At 41.3% G+C, this 18,719-nt stretch overlaps 1 protein-coding gene across 1 annotated transcript in view; it reads right to left on the reverse strand.

Moving 5' to 3' along the window:
• Nucleotides 1-1,172: 1,172 nt before the first annotated feature.
• Nucleotides 1,173-18,719, reverse strand: part of ANKRD34B (ankyrin repeat domain 34B) — a 63,965-nt gene continuing 46,418 nt past the window's right edge. The window contains exon 2 of the mRNA XM_040341601.1: nucleotides 1,173-5,468. Within this exon, the coding sequence (XP_040197535.1) occupies nucleotides 3,869-5,440 (1,572 nt within the window). The 5' untranslated portion in view covers nucleotides 5,441-5,468 and the 3' untranslated portion in view covers nucleotides 1,173-3,868. The remainder of the gene's footprint in view (nucleotides 5,469-18,719) is intronic.

The raw sequence follows: 18,719 nt of genomic DNA on the forward strand, positions 1-18,719 counted from the left end.
TGTATATATGTATGTATGTATGTATATATATATATATATATATATATATATATATATATATATATATGTATGTATGTGTATATATATATATATATATATATACAGAGCTTTTTTTCTCAGAAAATAGATGCAGGAACTCAACCACGACCCGTTCAGATTTCAAAAACGGTAGAAGGGCCATAAAGGGGCATTAAATACCAGGATTGCATTACATGCAGAGTGCAGAGTTTAGGGGGTTACACACAGAGTGCAGAGCTGTCACTTGTAAACACAGAAACCAGACTTCTGTGTATACAAGTGATTATGTTGAGCAGGCACCAAAGGGTCTGAGCCAGAGGTGGTGGAACTGAGTTCCCCCTGAAAAAAAGCCCTATATATATATATATACATACATACAGACAGTGACATTGCTTGGATCATTTAGATAGCTACCTAAAGAATTCAATATGTGCAACAGTTAATGGGACACTCCATGTCTCATCCTCAGTCATTGCTTGAAAAAAAAAAGTTTCCATGAAGAATAGGAAATATTGTCTATATAAAGTTGTCTGTACCTACAATGAGCAGCAGCCTTTTTTTGCTTTTCACTTTAAACCTTCCTTAGCTGTCAACAGACACATACAGCAGCCAACTAGAATTCACAAACTTTGGGAGCTCAGAAACAGGTGCGAATTCCGACCATCTCCAATGTTTGTGGGCTCTGAGCTGCCCCCTCTGCCACCATACTGCTAGTGTGTCAACAGTCATAGTTAAAGACCAACAGTAAGGTACAGGAGGTGGACCTGAGCTATTCACCACAGGACCTGGTAATAAATTGGTCTTTGGTTCCCAAGATCCTCTTCAAGGTCTATAAGGCCCCTTGCACACTGGGGCGTTTTTCATGCGGTACAGCGCTAAAAATAGCGCTGCTATACCGCATGAAAAATCATGCCCTGTAGTGTTCAATGTGAAAGCCCGAAGGCTAGCCGCATCTTTACCGCGGTATAGGAGCGGTGTGTTCACCGCTCCTATACCGCGCCTTCCCATTGAAATCGATGGGAAAGCACGGTAATACCGCCCACAACGCGGGCGGTATTAACCCTTTTTCGGCCGCTAGCGGGGGTTAAAACCTCACCGCTAGCGCCCGAATATTGCGGTAAATACGACGGTATAGCCGCGCTACAAATAGCGTGGCTATACCGTCACCGCGGCTGCACGCCTCAATGTGAAAGCAGCCTTACTGTTTAAGCTGGTGCCTGCTTTCCATGCCTGGTGATGGATAAGAAAGTTTAAAGTGAACATAGATTCAGTTTAATTATGATTGTGCTCATAAAACACATACTTTTGTAAAGCCTACACAGCTAAGGAATTGCACTGAGGCTAAGCACTAATATGCTTTACATGGAGTACTGTACATAAGCAGAGCCTACCTAAGCTGTTATATATTCCTAAAACATATGACTGTATTCAGTTAAAGCATAGTTACACCCATTTGTTTTTGGGTGGATTGGATCATGGTTTTGTACCAGATGGCTGTTGGTTTCTGCTTGGCTGGGAGATGCGCTTCCCGGTTTGCTACATCTGTGGGTTCACCCATCTATTTGTGGATAGTCCACTAGAGGTGGCACAGGTATGCCACAAAAATGCTTCAACGTCTCTGTATAATCTGCCCTCTACATAAATCTGCAAGGGATTATATAGGAGACGCACTCACCTTTTACCCCTGTAGTGGGGCAACAAAACCAGGTGAGGGAAATCCTCCCCATTCAGGCCAAATACAGCACATATTATCTGGTTTAAAGACTGAACCCTGTCACACTCATAAAACTAAAATAACATTTTGTGTGGGTTTTCAGTTTAATACGGAAATACCTACACATTCCATTTACATTTATAACACTACCAATGTGTATCACACACAAATAAATAATTATTTACATATAAAATATGGTCATAAATATATATTTTTCAGTAAAGCAATAAATAAATAATTTTGCTTCACGTTTCCATTATATAGAATCAACACTTCGAAGAGTTCAATAAACACTATATGAACATTTGTTCTCATATTAAATAAAAATATTTTCTATTACTGTACATAGACAAAGTAGCTCCACCTTTTTTAAATGGCCATTAGTTGATTTTTGTTTTAGATGGATCCATTCACAGCACAGTTATATGGCGCCTTTTAACTTTACAACAAAATTGTTTGTCAGTTTCTACTTTACAATTTCTAAAGACATTTTGAAGCTCGTTTTAAAGATTAAATCGTTTCTAGAATAAAACAAAATAATCTCATCAACTAAAATACATTTTTCCTACAATCCTTAATATTGTAATTTTTTTTAAATTGCACAGTGTTATATATTAAAAATTATTTACACATCTCAAAAACAATTTCAGAATGCCAAATCAATTTCAACATTGACACAGGATTAACCTTACCATTTTAGCTAACAAAATTCTCAATACCAAAACATATATGAAAATAAGCAGCAATGCTATGCCATGAAAACAAAAAGGTGGCCAATAGAAAGAAACAATTCATTTTCATATGGAGGTGTAATGGGAAATTAAAAACTGTGAATACAATCGCAACTTTTGTAAAATAAAATGATCAATACATTTTTCATAACCTCAACAATATCTATAAAACATTAATGTTTAATATGTTAAAGCTAACTAGAACTGCTTGAATATTGAATCATTATATATTTTTGGTATTTTACATTTTCTCAGACCAACCCAGTGCTCTTTGGTTTAAATCCCATCACAGTATAGATCCATATTAATTGCTCATCTCACTCCAGTTGACTGGACTGTCACTGCTTCACGACCTTCAGTAAACATTAATACCATGAACGTGCCCTCAGGTAACCACTACAGGGCAAGTTTTTCACCATACACGTAATGATGCTTTCTAAATTGCCAGTGCATTTCCTAGTGCCTCAACATTTATGCTCATTATCTTCAAAGGAGATATTCATAATCACAAACGTTTTTGTAATTTATATTCTAAATAGGACCAACCAACCAACTCCAATGCCATAGTTGTCTTCAAAAAATATCATTAGTATATACAGCAATTTTCTTTAGACGCCTCTTAATGGGTAAATTAAGCAATTTACATGCATATATTTTCCGATAACAGTGTACAAATGGTCATATTCCAGCAATCAATATATCTGTACACTCCTTGAATATTGATATATCAGCCACTCATGCATATCCATGAGTATAAACATGTAAATTTATATTTTACCTATGCTTAATAAGTAGAAGCATTTAAATAAATAAATCAAAGCAATCTTGTGCTAAGAAACCAAGTGAATTCTTGTAGAGTTATAGGTTGCTTAGTGCAATCACTTGTACTTGGTACGGTTTAAAATATTGAGTACACTCCTAGATTCAGCATATAAATTCTTCAATAAAGTATGTCAAATGCACTTAATGAAAGGCAGGGCTGAGTTTTAAAATTTCACAAGATAAACATACTGTGCTGTTTCATATTCACCTCAGGATTAAACCTGGACCCGCTGGTCCAAATACTAAAACGTTGATGCCCAAAGATGTAACTCTAGCACCATCCACTGTTTCTTTATATTTAAAGCCGGAAGCTAGAGTCAACTGTGACTCCATACCTCCATGTTCCTCGTGCCTGCTAGTACACTGACAACTGCATATGTAGGGCAGCAATTCATTTATATTGTAGAGAAAACTGTGATTACTGCTAACTAGCAAGCATTTTACTGCTTGAATAATTTATCCAGCATAAGCTGAACGGATCTGTTTTCTTTACAGAAAAGGTCTGAAGTATTGTGTGCAGCAGGTGCTATCTGGAGAGAAAGCTTGTAAAACACTTTCAAGACGTGTGCTTTGAAATCCTGCCTTAGCCAAGAATCTCTTCAAAGTTAACAAGTTGTTTAATCTGTTCTGTGTGCATTGAATGCCTTCGAAGCAGCATTTTTTTGCTCTTTGACTCTTTTGGAAAGAGCGGAGCTGAGGGCACAAGCATTTTTGTCCCCGGGTAAGTAACACTGGATATTTTGTTGTGACCACTAATGTCCGGAATAGGAGGGTGGGGATTAATATTCAGTGGTGGAAGAAAGCCTGGTCTGGTTTGACTAATGTGATCTAGAAGTAACGCTCCAGATCCTCGCCTCTCAAGAATGGCGTGGTTCCTTCTACTTAAGGGTGTAACAGACACACTTTCGAGAGACTCCCTGGAACCAGACAGTAGAGAAGAAGGAGAAAACATCTTCTTTTTCTCCAAAAGGACTTTGCTGTCCTCTGTTGCAGCTGGACCATGACACCTAGTGAGCTGGGAATCTGAGCTGTAATGATTTGCTCCTAAATTTCTTCTTTGAACTATGCTCCTCAAGCTTGATACTGATATTGTATTTACTGAGTCAGGGTCTTGATCTACAGGGATTTCTGATTTGTTGGGTGTACCTTCTGTATACAGTGACTGTGAATGAATTTCATCATACGAAAACTTCCTTGGACCAGAGGTATCAAATGTTTTTAAAAGATGAGTAGGATCTTTCACATCTATACTCTGATGACGAGTGAAGTAACGCTTGGAATACACCAAGCCATTCATTTTAAGAGAAAGTTCTTCTTCAGGCGTAATATCTTGAAGCTCTTCTTGCAAAGAGGACACTTTATGCTGATGTAGAAGAGATGGTGGGATTTTAAGCCAAGGTTCGGAATGTAATCTTTGTAGAAGTGGTAATTTAGCCCCAATATGCATCATATGGGCTTTCTTTGTTGGAGAACCTGGCTCAGAGGAACCCTTGAATTCAATAGATGTATCAGCCTCTTTAAAGTTAAACAGTTCCTTTTCTGCTTCAAAAGCACTTGAAATTGGTGTAGGAGAGGTTTTAAGTTCGATTTCAGAAGGTGATGTACATGGGCTTGGAGAACTGTGGTCATCAATTCCTGGAGAAGGTGGCACATTTAAATACTGTCTTGTTTTTTGTCTTCCTGATGGAGATTTATCAGTAGTTATAATAATAACTTCTTTACCTTTAGCCTTGCAAGCATTAAGCAGGATTCTGAGTGTCTCCTTGTCTTCTGAGTTGACTGCATAAACCAGTGCAGAGAAGCCGGTGTGGTCTTGAAGACTGGGGTCAGCTCCACTTTCCAGCAGCAGAGAAACCACCTCAGAACCTGCATTCTCTAAACAGGCATGCATTAGTGCTGTTTTCCCAAACTTGTCTTGGATGTTTGGGTGTGCATTATTTTCCAGTAGATATTTAATCATTTTAACTTTGCTTACACTTTGATGATCCACATGCTTAGTTTTGCAAGCAATCATAAGCGGTGTTTCTCCTCGATCATTGCTCTCATCGATATAAGCCCCTCCTTCCAAAAGAAGTCTTGTGAGGCGCAATCTGCTCTGGTATACAGCTTTAATAAGGGAGTTCCCTTCAGTCGTCACATCCAGACTTTCATCCATTGTTACTGGTAGCTCTTCGCTATCACAACTGTAAGAAAACAAAGGTTATAAGATTTACTAACATGATCGTCAATTTTTAATAAGAACAGTCTTACAATTGTTAAAACTGAGCTTGAAGCAAACAGTTCTATACATACAGTATACGAGAACAGTTTTACCTGCTGAGGGATTTGTATTTCTGTTTATCCAGTGTTTAGCTTTACACAGTTCTGCCACAGAGAATACCCCGTTCTGACAGAACAGGGGATCTGATTCTAGTGCAGTTACCCCTTTGCGCCATCACCATCTGGCCCTTTAAAGAGGTTTCAGATGCTGGGAGGTGGGGCTGGGTTTGAGATCATGTGACCTCCATGATTGGCTGTCACAATGATCACATGACCTGAAAGCTCCCGATCACAAGAAGCGATTGGGAGCTGTTAGCTGCTGGTAACTGTGTTGGGAGCGCGCAGTGCATGTTCTCTCGGCACAGCTGTGTCGGCTCATTGGTACACAAATATGTGGGCACTCAGCGCCAAGGCCCACCTGCCGAGAGGCCGCATATTTGCATACTGTCAGTGCCTAGGGGTTAAAGTGTAACTACAGGCAAAACTTTTTATTTTTGGATAGAGTAGAGATGGATTAGAACACAAATTTTATCGCTGTCTGTGCCCCCATTTGGGGAGCTGCACACTTTTTGTCCTGGTTACTGTTATCATCAAAAGTGAAAGTAAAATAAATCCCAAATTTTGGGTTGACCTTCCAAGTGACCCTGGAATTGAAATAAAAAAATACTTCTCGCACTGCTATGTGTATAAAAGTGTAAAACTAATATTGTAATATTAATCACAGCTGCTGGCACCCTATGCCACTCTCTTATGTGCATAAAAGACTTAAAAACGTGCAACGCTAATTATATGTCTCTTTTCTATCAACCAATTTCCACTGAATGACCAATAAGGAATCTGATTTCTTCTAAGTTTCTCGACCCCCAATATATTATATGGATATATTTATTACTGATAAAGCAACATGCTATTAATCTAAATGTGATTTTGCATCTCACAAAAAATCAGACATATCTATGTGATTGTTAGTGACTTGACGGTAAATAAATTGTGATTTGTTTTATCGTCATGTAGTCCATACCTTCACTGAAAATTTTATTGTGCTAATCATTTCTACAAAGACCTGAAAGAACTCAGAATGATTAATCGTTTAGACCTCCTGACACCCCATTCTCAAAAAAAATTATTTTGCGGTCTGTGTCCCCACTAGAGAATTGTTTTATTAGTTCCTGTCCTAAAAGGACCATAAACTGCAACAGAGGTTCTAGGCCTTGTTTATTCTGTCCAAAACTTAAAAAAATTGTAAGCTAGAGCTAGGCTTGCAAATATGGTGCTGTCCCTATGATCTCAATGGGCGCACAGGGTGTGCCAGGTGTGCCCAGGCACACCCTAATCACCCTGTACAGCACAGATTCTCTCTACTGCCCTGAAACCCCCCCTTCCCCCCACAGTGCTTCCGGCTTCCCTCCTCTCTTTTCCCCACCGGCTGCTGCTGCGGGCGCACACAGGGGGATGTTTTAGGATGAGTGGGGAAGGGGCCAGTAAATATGTGATTTACTGGCCCCTTCCCTTTCTGAGTGAACACAGTGAGTGATTGGTAGCATGTGTTTGAGCTTTGGGGTGCACACCCTAATCCAATAGGCTGCGCACACCTATGAATGGGTGAATTTGACAGGCAACATTTAAAAGACTAGAAGAGGCACCTGTTGCACACACAATCTTCTATTACAACGCTACATTTTACTAGGCCTTTTCAACTGTACACATGCCACTGTTTACTAACCAATTCCAATATAATCTGCAAGAAATCTACTACTGTGAGATTTCATTCCCAGCTTTCAGAGCACAAAGATATTTTTTTTTTTTTTTTTTTTTACGTGTGAAAAAGTAAAAGGCCCAGAAACACTCAGGGGGTGTTTGTATAAATGTAACATTTAGAAAGGATTCAAAAACGCACATGAAATGTATGCCTATACCATGACAAAATAGGACCGGTGCCCAGCCATCCTACATGCTGTTTTCAAAGTGTGCCATCTGAATCTGCTACCAAAAATAAATACTGTTTTCCAGATAACTATGAAATCTGTGCTGCCAGAATGTTTTTATAAGCCAAACACAGTCTTGCAAACACTAAGACACCTGCAGTATATGAAGATTAAAGCAACATTTGTTCATCTCACAAATTAAAGTTTCTTTGTAAGCATTAAGACAGGGGTCAGCAACCGTTTTACACTTAAGGGCCGGATTCAATATATGTCAATGCATTGAGGGCCGCATTCACCCGCTAATAAATAAAGATAATAATAATCCTAACATAGTAATAATAACAGTTTGGGTTTACCTCACTTTAAGGTGCCTAACTAATACAAAGCCAGTTCACCCTGAGGGAGCATGTGGCTGGGGATTCAGAGCTTACTGCCCCCCTCCCCATCCTGGCACCCAAGGGTGGCTGACGCCAACCCTGCCAGCCAGCATGGTCAGGAGATGGGGTTCCTGTCCCCAGAGGTGATGGGGTCCCTGTTCCCAGGGGTGATGGGGTCCCTGTGCCCCCAAGCAGTGTCCTCTGTCCCTTGCCCCCCCCCACTGCAGTGACTTCTGTCCCCACCATAGTGTCCTCTGTACCCCCCATAGTGTCCTCTGTACCCCACCCCACACACACACACACACACACACACACACACACACACACACACACTGTGTAGGTGGAACTCTCCTACCTTACACAGGTATACCGCAAGTAGAGCAGAGATCGATATCACAGGGCTGGATGGGGACAGGAACTGCAGGTTATTTTTTCACATTAACAGGCTGGTGATTAGTTGCTCGGATCGCCTGGCATCCAATTAACTGCTGTATAATGTAAAAAGTTAACTCCAGCGGTTCCCGCTGTGTTGTGCATTTGTATTCAGCTCCCCCCATATCAATACTTTGTAGAATCACCTTTCTCTGCAATTACAGCTGCAAGTCTTTTTGGGGATGTCTCTACCAGCTTTGCACAGCTAGAGAGTGACATTTTTGCCCATTCTTCTTTGAACAATAGCTCAAGCTCTGTCAGATTGGATGGAGAGCATCTGTGAACATCACTTTTCAAGTCTTGCCACAGATTCTCAATTGGATTTAGGTCTGGACTTTGACTGGGCCATTCTAATACACAAATATGCTTTGATCTAAACCAAGTCATTGTAGCTCTGGCTGTATTTTTAGGGTCATTGTCCTGATGGAAGATGAACCTCTGCCCCAGTCTCAAGTCTCAACCCTGACCAGCTGTCCTCTCCCTGCTGAAGCAAAGCATCCCCACAACATGATGCCGCCACCACCATGTTTCACGGTGGGGATGGTGTGTTCAGGGTGATGTGCAGTGTTAGTTTTCTGCCACACACACACATATCAGAGTAAAGGGGGATGAATACAAATGCATGCCACACTTTTCATTTTCCTTCCACTTCACAATTATGTGCCACTTTGTGTTGGTCTATCACATGGGTGCTCAACCTGTGGCTCTCCAGCTGTTGCAGAACTTCAAGTCCCATCATGCCTCTGCCTTTGGGAGTCATGCTTGTAACAGTCAGTAGCTTGCAATGCCTCATGGGAATTGTAGTTCTGAAACAGCTGGAGAGCCACAGGTTGAGCACCCATGGAATACATTTAAGTTTTTGGTTGTAACATGACAAAATGTGGAAAATTTCAAGGGGTATGAATACTTTTTCAAGGCACTGTAGAGTTCATATGACTTCCCAAAAATGTAAAACACCCTCTTGTGATGCTATAATGACTGTATAATCTGTATTATCCATCCTAAAGCAGAACTTAAGCTCCACAACCCCACCCCCACCCCCACCCCCTCAAGCATTCTCTTTACGGAGCATGCGCAGATGAGGCTGTGCCTGGCCTTCGGGTCCTTTAAAACATAGAATCTGTGGCGGAGCACATCTGTGCACATGCAAGTGATTTTCCTCTCACGCATGAAGAAACAGAAGGTTTCAGTCTTTCCTGGTAGCAGTCTTTGCATGTGCGCAATAAATCAGTGCATGTACAGGAGGTGGAGAGACATTCTCACCTAGGCAAGAATTGTGGAAGTGCTGCTTAGCAGCAAAAATACACTTCAAATCTACTCAAATAAAATACTTGGAAGGTAAATCTCTGTCAGGGAGAGTTTCTTGACTTCCTGTTCTAACAGATTTCCTGTTTTATCAGACTTCCTGTTTTATCAGACTTCCTGTTTTATCAGACTTCCTGTTTTATCAGACTTCCTGTTTTATCAGACTTCCTGTTTTATCAGACTTCCTGTTCTATCAGACTTCCTGTTCTATCAGACTTCCTGTTCTATCAGACTTCCTGTTCTATCGGATAACCACAACTTGGTCAGGGTGTAAAGGGAAAATCTCCCACAGCAATCAAATCCTGAGAAATGCTTTCACACTTCACAGCTTTATTCAAAACTATAATAACTTTTTGCTGGGAGCTGGGTTTTAAGTCTTTGGCTTGTGTAAATATTAAATGTTAAAGAGATACAAAATAAAATAAGCTTTCCCCCTCATCTTCTGGTATCTCAGCTGCCTCGTGCTAGGATGGATGCTGGCCAACAGTGCAGGAACCCAGAATCTGTATCTTCACAAACTGCTCTCTACACTCCATCTGAAACATGTGGATGTGGGGGTTACCTCTTAGATCCCTAGTAGTGTAGCAACTGTAAATAAAATTGGGCAAAGGTTGTAACGGATTATTGCATATTCAAAGAACTGTTTAAACTGAATATAGGGTAAGTGTTACCTATAGGTTAATAGCGCTCATTAGTAATTCAGAGAACATTAATTATCATTAGCTCAGGCTAACAGGTTTAGGCACAGTGCTTTAGTAAGCAGTTTCTTCTCTATTGATTTCCATTTGTACTCACAAAAAGCAATAAAGAGAACATTCTAAGGCCTGTATGAATTTATTCTATATTTTCTGCATAATTATGATAGCGATAAATAATGTTACATTTACAAAAAATGTCATTATTATTATTATACAGTATATAAGTAGTGGTAGTAATACTATTCCCGTTGTGTGGTGTCTATACCCTGATCCATGCACCTCCTTCTTTAGTGACTGGCTATATTTGCTACACATTGGGTGTCTTAGTTACCTATAGGATGAGAATCATCAATTGCAAAGCAATAAGTAATATTAAGAATAGCGTGAAATAAAATACTCTGCACTAACTACACCTATAACAACCAAAACCAATTAGACCCCTTTCACACTGGAGGCATTTTTCAGGCACTAAAGGGCTAAAAGTAGCACCTGTAAAGTGCCTGAAAAATGCCTCCTCTGTAGTCCCAGTGTGAGAGCCCGAGTGCTTTCAAATGGAGCGGTGCACTTGCAGGATGTTAGAAAAAATCCTGCAAGCAGCATCTTTGGAGTGGTTTATACACCACTCCACCGCCCCTACCCATTGAAATGTTTGGGGGCGCTAGCAGCCCTAAAGCGCCGCTAAAACGACGGTAAAGCGCATCTAAAACTGAGTGAACTAGACTGCCAGAGCATATTAGCCGTTTGGCACCGGCACACGCAAATATGCGGCCTCTCTGCGCCTGGTCCTTAGCATCGAGGGGTCGTATATATTTACACGAATTGCTGTCCATGCCGCTGTGCCGAGAGCACACGGTGCACGCTCCCGGCACAGTTACTGGTGCCTAACCAAAAGCTCCCGATTGCTGCTTTAGATTCTGAGTTTTCAGATCACGTTACAGCCAATCACGGCTGTCACATGCTCTTAGGCCCCGCCCCATCTCTTGGCATCATAAACCTCTTAAAGGTCCGGGAGGCGCCAGCGTTAAGAGGTTAATGGCAACAATGCTAGTCCTAGACTGACTGGGTATGCACTGCCCAAAATAAAAGGATGCTGGTAGTGGAGAAGGCAGGGGAACAAAAGGGGCTTGCAGAATAATTATTCTAGGAGGAGCAGTCCTATGAGATGTTCTTCTGCTGGCTATCGTCGGGGCCCTTTAAAAGAATCTTTGTACTCAATGACTGTCCCAGTTAATCAGGATGCAGTAAATGTACAGTATAGGTACGATATATTCTTAGTTGGTTTATGTGCAGTCTATGAATGGAATGAATATGGTATAGAGTGCAGTATGGATGCAGTATAAATAGGGTAGATGTAGTGTCCTTCGTAGTGGCCCAGTCTCTGCTAGCAGTATCAGCAATAGGTTAACAGCCCTCTCACTAGTCCCAGAGATGCTGCATTGACCTCTCGCCTCTAGTGATTAGCCCAGAGTGAGTGCATGCGCCAGTCTCCCTGCTGCAGCGCTGCAGGTGCTGTGAGGTTATATTATTATTATTATTATACAGGATTTATATAGCGCCAACAGTTTACGCAGCGCTTTACAACATCAGGGAAGACATTATAGTTACAATACAATTTAATACAGGAATGATCAGAGGGCCCTGCTCGTTAGAGCTTACAATCTAGAAGGGAGGGTGAAGTGGAACAGAGGGTAGCAGTGTTATATGATCCTCTGCTGGCAGATGAATATCCAGACAAAGGTGCACTCTCTCTCTAACTCTCTCTGTGTGAAGAGGAAGAGCTTTCCCGGACAAATTAATAAAAAATATTTCTCCACTCCTTCTACTGCGCAGTGCCTATTGGGGTTTTTATTGTAAGAAGTCTATTCGTCCCATTATGTAGCTCCCATCGCAAACTACAACTCCAAGAATTCTCAGCACCCTGCATAGAAGTCTATGGGCTTGTTTGGCTTTAGCTCTCCCCCTGCTGGCCGGAGGAGAATGATTAGGCATAACATTATTATCACAGTAGAGGGAGAGAAGAAAAAAAGGCAATGGTGTTGATCTACTAAAACTGTAACATGCAAAATCTGGTGCAGCTTTGCATAGAAACTAGTTAGCTTCCAGGTTTTATTTAATTCTAATTGAACAAGCTGAAGTTAGAAGCTGATAGGCTATCGCACAGCTGCAGCAGATTCTGAGTATTTTAATAAAACTTCCCCAATGTCTCCTTCTCCATATTGCCATAGTCCAGCACCTGGCTACACAACATCTAAATGTAAGAATGTGCTTTGTGCTACAATATATTAAGGGAGATGATTGAAAAAGATAAAGTAATATAAATAACATCTGTGCCACACATAAAAATAATGTGCTTCATACATATATACATTCAGTATAATCTGATGCATTTCCTCTGTGCAACACTTTATATACTGCAGAACACAACACACTTTTAGATGAAAGGGTTGGAAAGTGATGTATAGAATCTCCCTATTAATATTAAACATTAAATATAATTAAATATCATAAACTAATCTTTAAAAAATAATAAATAAGTATTATTAATTTTGTTTTATGCAATAGTAAAATTTGTGGTATGGGTTCCCCAAAAAGGGAAAGCTCCGCTTGTTCGCAACCCCCCCCCCCCCCCCCCTCCACTACCACATTTGCTTTTTACTTTTTTGGGGTTGAGCGGGTTTCCCTGCTCCCACTCCCTGGTAAGATCGTTGCACGGCGATCTAAGTAATTTCCAGCCCCTCCTCCCTTCCCCCGCTGCCTTCTGGGACACACAGAGGTCCCATGAGACGGCAGGACTATTCAGAATGCGCAGCACAATTTATGCATGCACAGTAAGAAACGGGCTGTGAAGTCACTTCCTGTTTTCACTTAATACTAGGGGTGCAACGGATCGTCACACACGTGATCCGTGGCGTGCCGCGGGACTGCAGAGCAAAGCGGTAAAAAAACGCATTGAAATTGTCCCCGCTCTGTTTGCACACAGCCCGCCTGCTCCTAACCACGCTGTGATAGACAGAATGCGTGTCCAATGCGCTGATGTGTTTTGTCTATTACAACAACGTGGGCTTAGGAGGAGGTGGGGCTGTGTACGAGCAGGAGTGGAGACGTTTAAACATACGGGCGGTGAGTTCAGTTGGTTTCTAGCAGAGACAATGTGCTGCTGCCGTCCATCCGTTCCCCCCACACCTCTCCCTGCTGGCTCTGATAACCCCCCCCCCCCCCCCCCAGCTGCCGCCCGTCCGTTCCCCCCCCCTCCAGCTGCAGTCCGTCCGTCCGTTCCCCCCCCCCCTTCCAGCTGCAGTCCGTCCGTCGGTTTGTTCCTCCTCCCCCCAGCTGCTGAGTCTCCTGTCCCTGCTGCAAATAGCACACAGTGAGATGGGTGAACTGTGCTCTTCCCATCTCAGCTGTGAGGACTGTTTTTGGAGCGGACAGGGTTAACAAAGAGAACCTGTCACCTTCAATTGCTATGACACAGAGAATTGTTTTCTCTTGTGTGATAGCAATAAAGTTAAATGTAAAAAAAAAAAAATAATAATTCAATTAATAAAAAAATAAGTAATTAAAAAGTAAAGAAGAAGAAAAATAATATTAAAAATAAGAAAATTATACAAAAATTAAAAAAGTAAAAACGACAAGCTACAAAAAAAAAAGTGATAATGTAATAAAAAAAAAAGAAGAAACAAAAAATATTTGAACTAACCGTGCCGCCCCTGCCATCCAACTGCTATTCTCCGGGGGGTGGGGGGTTCGGTTGGTGGGGAGGGGGTGCATTGCAAAACCTGGTCTTGGGGTGGCAGGGAAAGGAAATCCAGCCCTGCTGGCTGCCCTCTCACTTCTTCCACCCTGGCGAGGCGGCAATTTGGGGCACAGTGAGGCGGCAATTTGGGGCACAGTGAGGCGGCAATTTGGGGCACAGTGAGGCGGCAATTTGGGGCAAAGGGAGGCGGCAATTTGAGGCACAGTGAGGCGGCAATTTGGGGCACAGTGAGGCGGAAATTTGGGGCACAGTGAGGCGGCAATTTTTTTTTTGCTGATCCGAAAAATGATCCGATCCGTGACTCCTGATCCGAGGAACGATCCGAACCGTGAGTTTTTTGATCCGTTGCACCCCTTCTTAATACAAATGCTAGCGCCTATGCCCAAAGCCCATTGACGAATCGGCTAGGGGAGCCGACATCGCAGGATTCCTAGACAAGCAAGTGTCCTTATTTTAAAAGCAGTTACAGTATTGGTAGCTTCTGACCTTTAATTCTTTTTTTTTTTTTTTTACAGACTGGAACTCCACTTTAAGCTAGAACTCTGGGCAGACATAACATTTTCCCAGTTTTTGCAGAAAATGTGTTATTCACACGATTACCAGGTGACAATAAAGAAAGCCTGAAAAAAGGGGAAATGAATGCAGTCACTACATCTAATGGATAGTAAGCAGCAATATATTACTTTCAGGTATTGGGGTTTAGATACAGTTTAAGCTATACTGGTGTGTTATCAGCCATTGCTGCCATCTCCTGCATTTTGCTTTTCACTGTTGGTCTTTGGTTATGTGTTATGTTCTCATCTGCTGCCTGTGCCATCCATTGGAAACACTACGTACCTCGCTCACAGTGTTCCAGTCAGTCTCTCTATACTACTCTATTGTTTGTCTTGTGCCTCAGTTATCCTACGTTCATTCTTGCTCGGTACGAGAAGCACAATGAGTACTGATCAATATTGGTAGATCATCCAAAAGGGGACTGCTATAAGTAGAACTCACCCAGATCCCAAGTGTTCCCCATTGACCCATGGCTGGGTGTAATATATATCTTCACACATTGAGAAGAGTGTTGAGCATGTCATGCTTCTTTGTCCAATCAGCAAGCTGGGTTCTTTTATCAAGCCATACTAATATTGCAAAAGAGGTCAAAGACCTGTCTGGTGCCTTGCAGGGGAGGCTGGATCAACATTCAGGGTCCATTCACACATATTCAATCAATTGCAGTGAGTTAACATGCGCTGTTGCATGCGTTAATGTGCTTTGCATTAGGGCAGCCCATTCATATTAATGCCCACAATGGATAGAAAAATATACATGACCCTTTTTTTTAAATGCAGTGCACACCACAATATACGGTACATGGTGTGGTGTGTTGGGCTCTACTGAGTAACGTGTTGGGTTGCCATTCAAAGGAAATAACCATGACGTTGCAGTGCCATCACAATGAATTGCACCACAACGGACTGCACAAAGAACAGACACAAGTGTGAATGGGCCCTTAGTGGCTAACGCTGGCTTTTAGTACTCATCCTGAAAGCATAGTGGCTCTGTTTGCCCTAGTCTCTTTCACAGGAATCCTGTAATACACTTCTATGCCGTGGATGTTTCTTTTGAAAATAAATTCTTCTACAAGATTCTGCTAGAGACATCACAGGCATGATAGAACACACTGGCCACACAGCTCGCCCCGGCTATTTCTATCTCACATCAAATACATTAAAACAGCAGGAGATGCTATTATAAGCACAGAGCCCAGTAAAGGTCTGTTTCCCCTTACGTTCCTCTGTGAATTCATTTTTTAGTAGCGCTTTGACATGTGAGAAGGTGGATTCATTAACATTTAACCTATTCTGGTAAAATTCTAAATTCATATTTTAAATTTACTAAAAATAAACTCCCCATACCCATTGGGTCAGGATTATCAAAGTAACATTATTCTTGCCATTAAAGGATAACTTCACGCTTAAAATAAATAAATAATCACAATTAAATCAACCCAATGTTGTGTGCTCTATAAGTATTTATATTTTTTTAATGTAAGGTATAACCACAAAGAATGTTGCTTATCACAGGAAAAGGATGGGAAGGATTAGCCAGGATTCTCATGGGCGATGGAAACTGAATTTGTAGAAGATGCAGCAAGACAATGACAAATTCATTTTGGAGGAATTTTCATCATGTTGTCTTCAAAGTGGACCTTTTAGATCTTTAATCTATTGCTGTTTTTTGCGCATTGGAAATATTCTTCCTGTGGCTGATAAATTTTTGTCTCCTGTGTGATGGAAGATTATCTTAACTCACCCTGTCCAACAAGAGTTTGTCCAACCAAAACTGAAATTTTTCACAAGGTGAACCACATACTATAACTAAATTAATTGGGCTAAATAAAAAAAAAAAAAGGAAAAAAAAAACAGTGCACAGATAGGTTTTCCCTCACATACTATAAGGATGTTTCGTAACTGCTTGCCAAATCATTTACAAAAGGCTTTAACGCTATCTTAGAAGAAGGGTCATTACCAGTGGACACCCTTCGGGACAATATTACTGTAAATTACCTAATGAGGGAAAAGACCCCACCCTTTGTAGCAACTACCATCCAATTTCTTTTTGAATGTGGACTTAAAGTTGTTCGCAAAAATATGGCGACACGGCTATTACCCTTAGTACATAAATGTGTCCATCAGGACCAAGTGGGTTTTGTCCTACAGAGGGAAGCAAAGAATAACACCACATAGGCCATCAACGCGGTCTATTGGGCGCATTAGAAGGCTGTAGCAACTATGTTACTTTCGTACAATGCCGAAAAGGCTTTTGGCCGTGTTGATTGGAGCTTCTTGCCTATAGTTCTTACTCATCTCAAGGTGGATCCAACTTCCTCAAATGAAAAAAGAGGAAAGGTCTGGTGTCCCCAGTAACACACCTCCATCCCTTTTACATATAGTCAAAACAAAAGGATTCGCCCCGGGACTTTAAATGAAGTGGGTAACGTTTCCTCCAGTAAAGATAACAGTAATTGTACAGTATGTAATTTATTCAAGTAAAATTGTTTACATGCGTAAAGTAAAATTGTTACATACATGGATAACACCAACAATTGCCAATTGAAACGATACATAAACAGTAAATATTAGTACACAAGTATAATAGTGGACAGAGTACACAGGCATTGTACTACCCGACTAGCCTAGTTTCGCAAAATCCAGCTGGCTCTTCAGGGGTGTGTAACACTGTACCTAGGATGAAAAAGTATATATGTTTGGCAATATAGCACAGTATTAGTTGTAAAGGCACAGGGCAGGAGGGGTTGTGGGTCCCCATACTCACCACTGAGCTTGGTCAAGTGGTCAGTGGTATTATGCTTGTGTACTAATAATTACTGTTTATGTATCGCTTCAATTGGCAATTGTTGGTGTTATCCATGTATGTAACAATTTTACTTTATGCATGTAAACAATTTTACTTGAATAAATTATATACTGTACAATTACTGTTATCTTTACTGGCGGAAACGTTACCCACTTCATTTAAAGTCCCGGGCGAATCCTTTTGTTTTGACTATATGTAATAGGGATGGAGGTGTGTTACCTTTCCTCTTTTTTTGTATATTGAATCCGGGCAGATGACACCCATAGCCCAAACCTGGTCTGTTGTCATCCCCGCCAGTATTTACATGTATAAAACCATCATTATACTTTGACACTATACTAGCCGCTCATTCTCCAACAACATTTTTATTCCAGTATTGTTGTATACCCTGGCTCCCTGTGCGATCCCTTGGTGGATGCGTTTTTTTGTCTCACATTGGGAGCTGCGATGTGTATAAAGGGAGGCTTTTCTGTGTCTCCTGCTGTCCCCATCTGCTTTTTGGCAGATGGGGACACCTACACATCGGCACCATGTTTATGCGCCAGAAGCGTGGCGTCTGCTTTTTCGCAGACGTAAACGCAGCTGGACGCACTCATGGGGGTGCATTCATACATGTGTGCCTCCCTATGATAGTGAGCGCCTCCTGCAATCAGCCATCCATATCAGCCATCCACACATGGTGTTGGGGGCGGAGCCATTTGGGCCCCTCCGGGGGTTAAATTGGAGGTCAGGCATGGCTTGGATTTCATTTCCCTCTTCACTGAGGACACACACAGCTGTGGAGATTGCCTACTGTGTCTTACTTTTATACTTGGGATATTCACCATACTCAGGTACTTGCTATATCCACCTCATTATATTCAAGCACACTTGCATTTCTTACACACAGCTCATTCCTTGAGAACTCATCATTTATTATTATTATTTTTATCTTTTGATTTATTTTACTTTTTGATATCATAGATTCCTCCACACTAACTAAGTGTCTCTCTTCCTCTCTCCTTCTCATCTTATCACTTACTATTACCCCTTTGTTATCCTATGTTTTTCATCATCTCCAGGTCCCCACCATCCTGGACCCAGGCCCTTTACTGAGATATATACATCCTTATGCCAATACTCATTATTTTACTTTACTATTTCAGATACCTGACAAACATTTATAGCTTATACTCTGTATGGATTAACAAAGGTTTCTAGCGCCAAATCATCACACACACACTCACAGTTCACCTCTCTCTCCTATCCTGTCATCTTCTAGTATCCCTCTGATATCTCATGTTTCTAACCATCTCGCTACCATTTTTGGCCCAGGCCTTTC

Source organism: Rana temporaria, chromosome 1 (genome assembly GCF_905171775.1).
Source record: "Rana temporaria chromosome 1, aRanTem1.1, whole genome shotgun sequence".
Classification (NCBI taxonomy): Eukaryota; Metazoa; Chordata; class Amphibia; order Anura; family Ranidae; genus Rana; species Rana temporaria.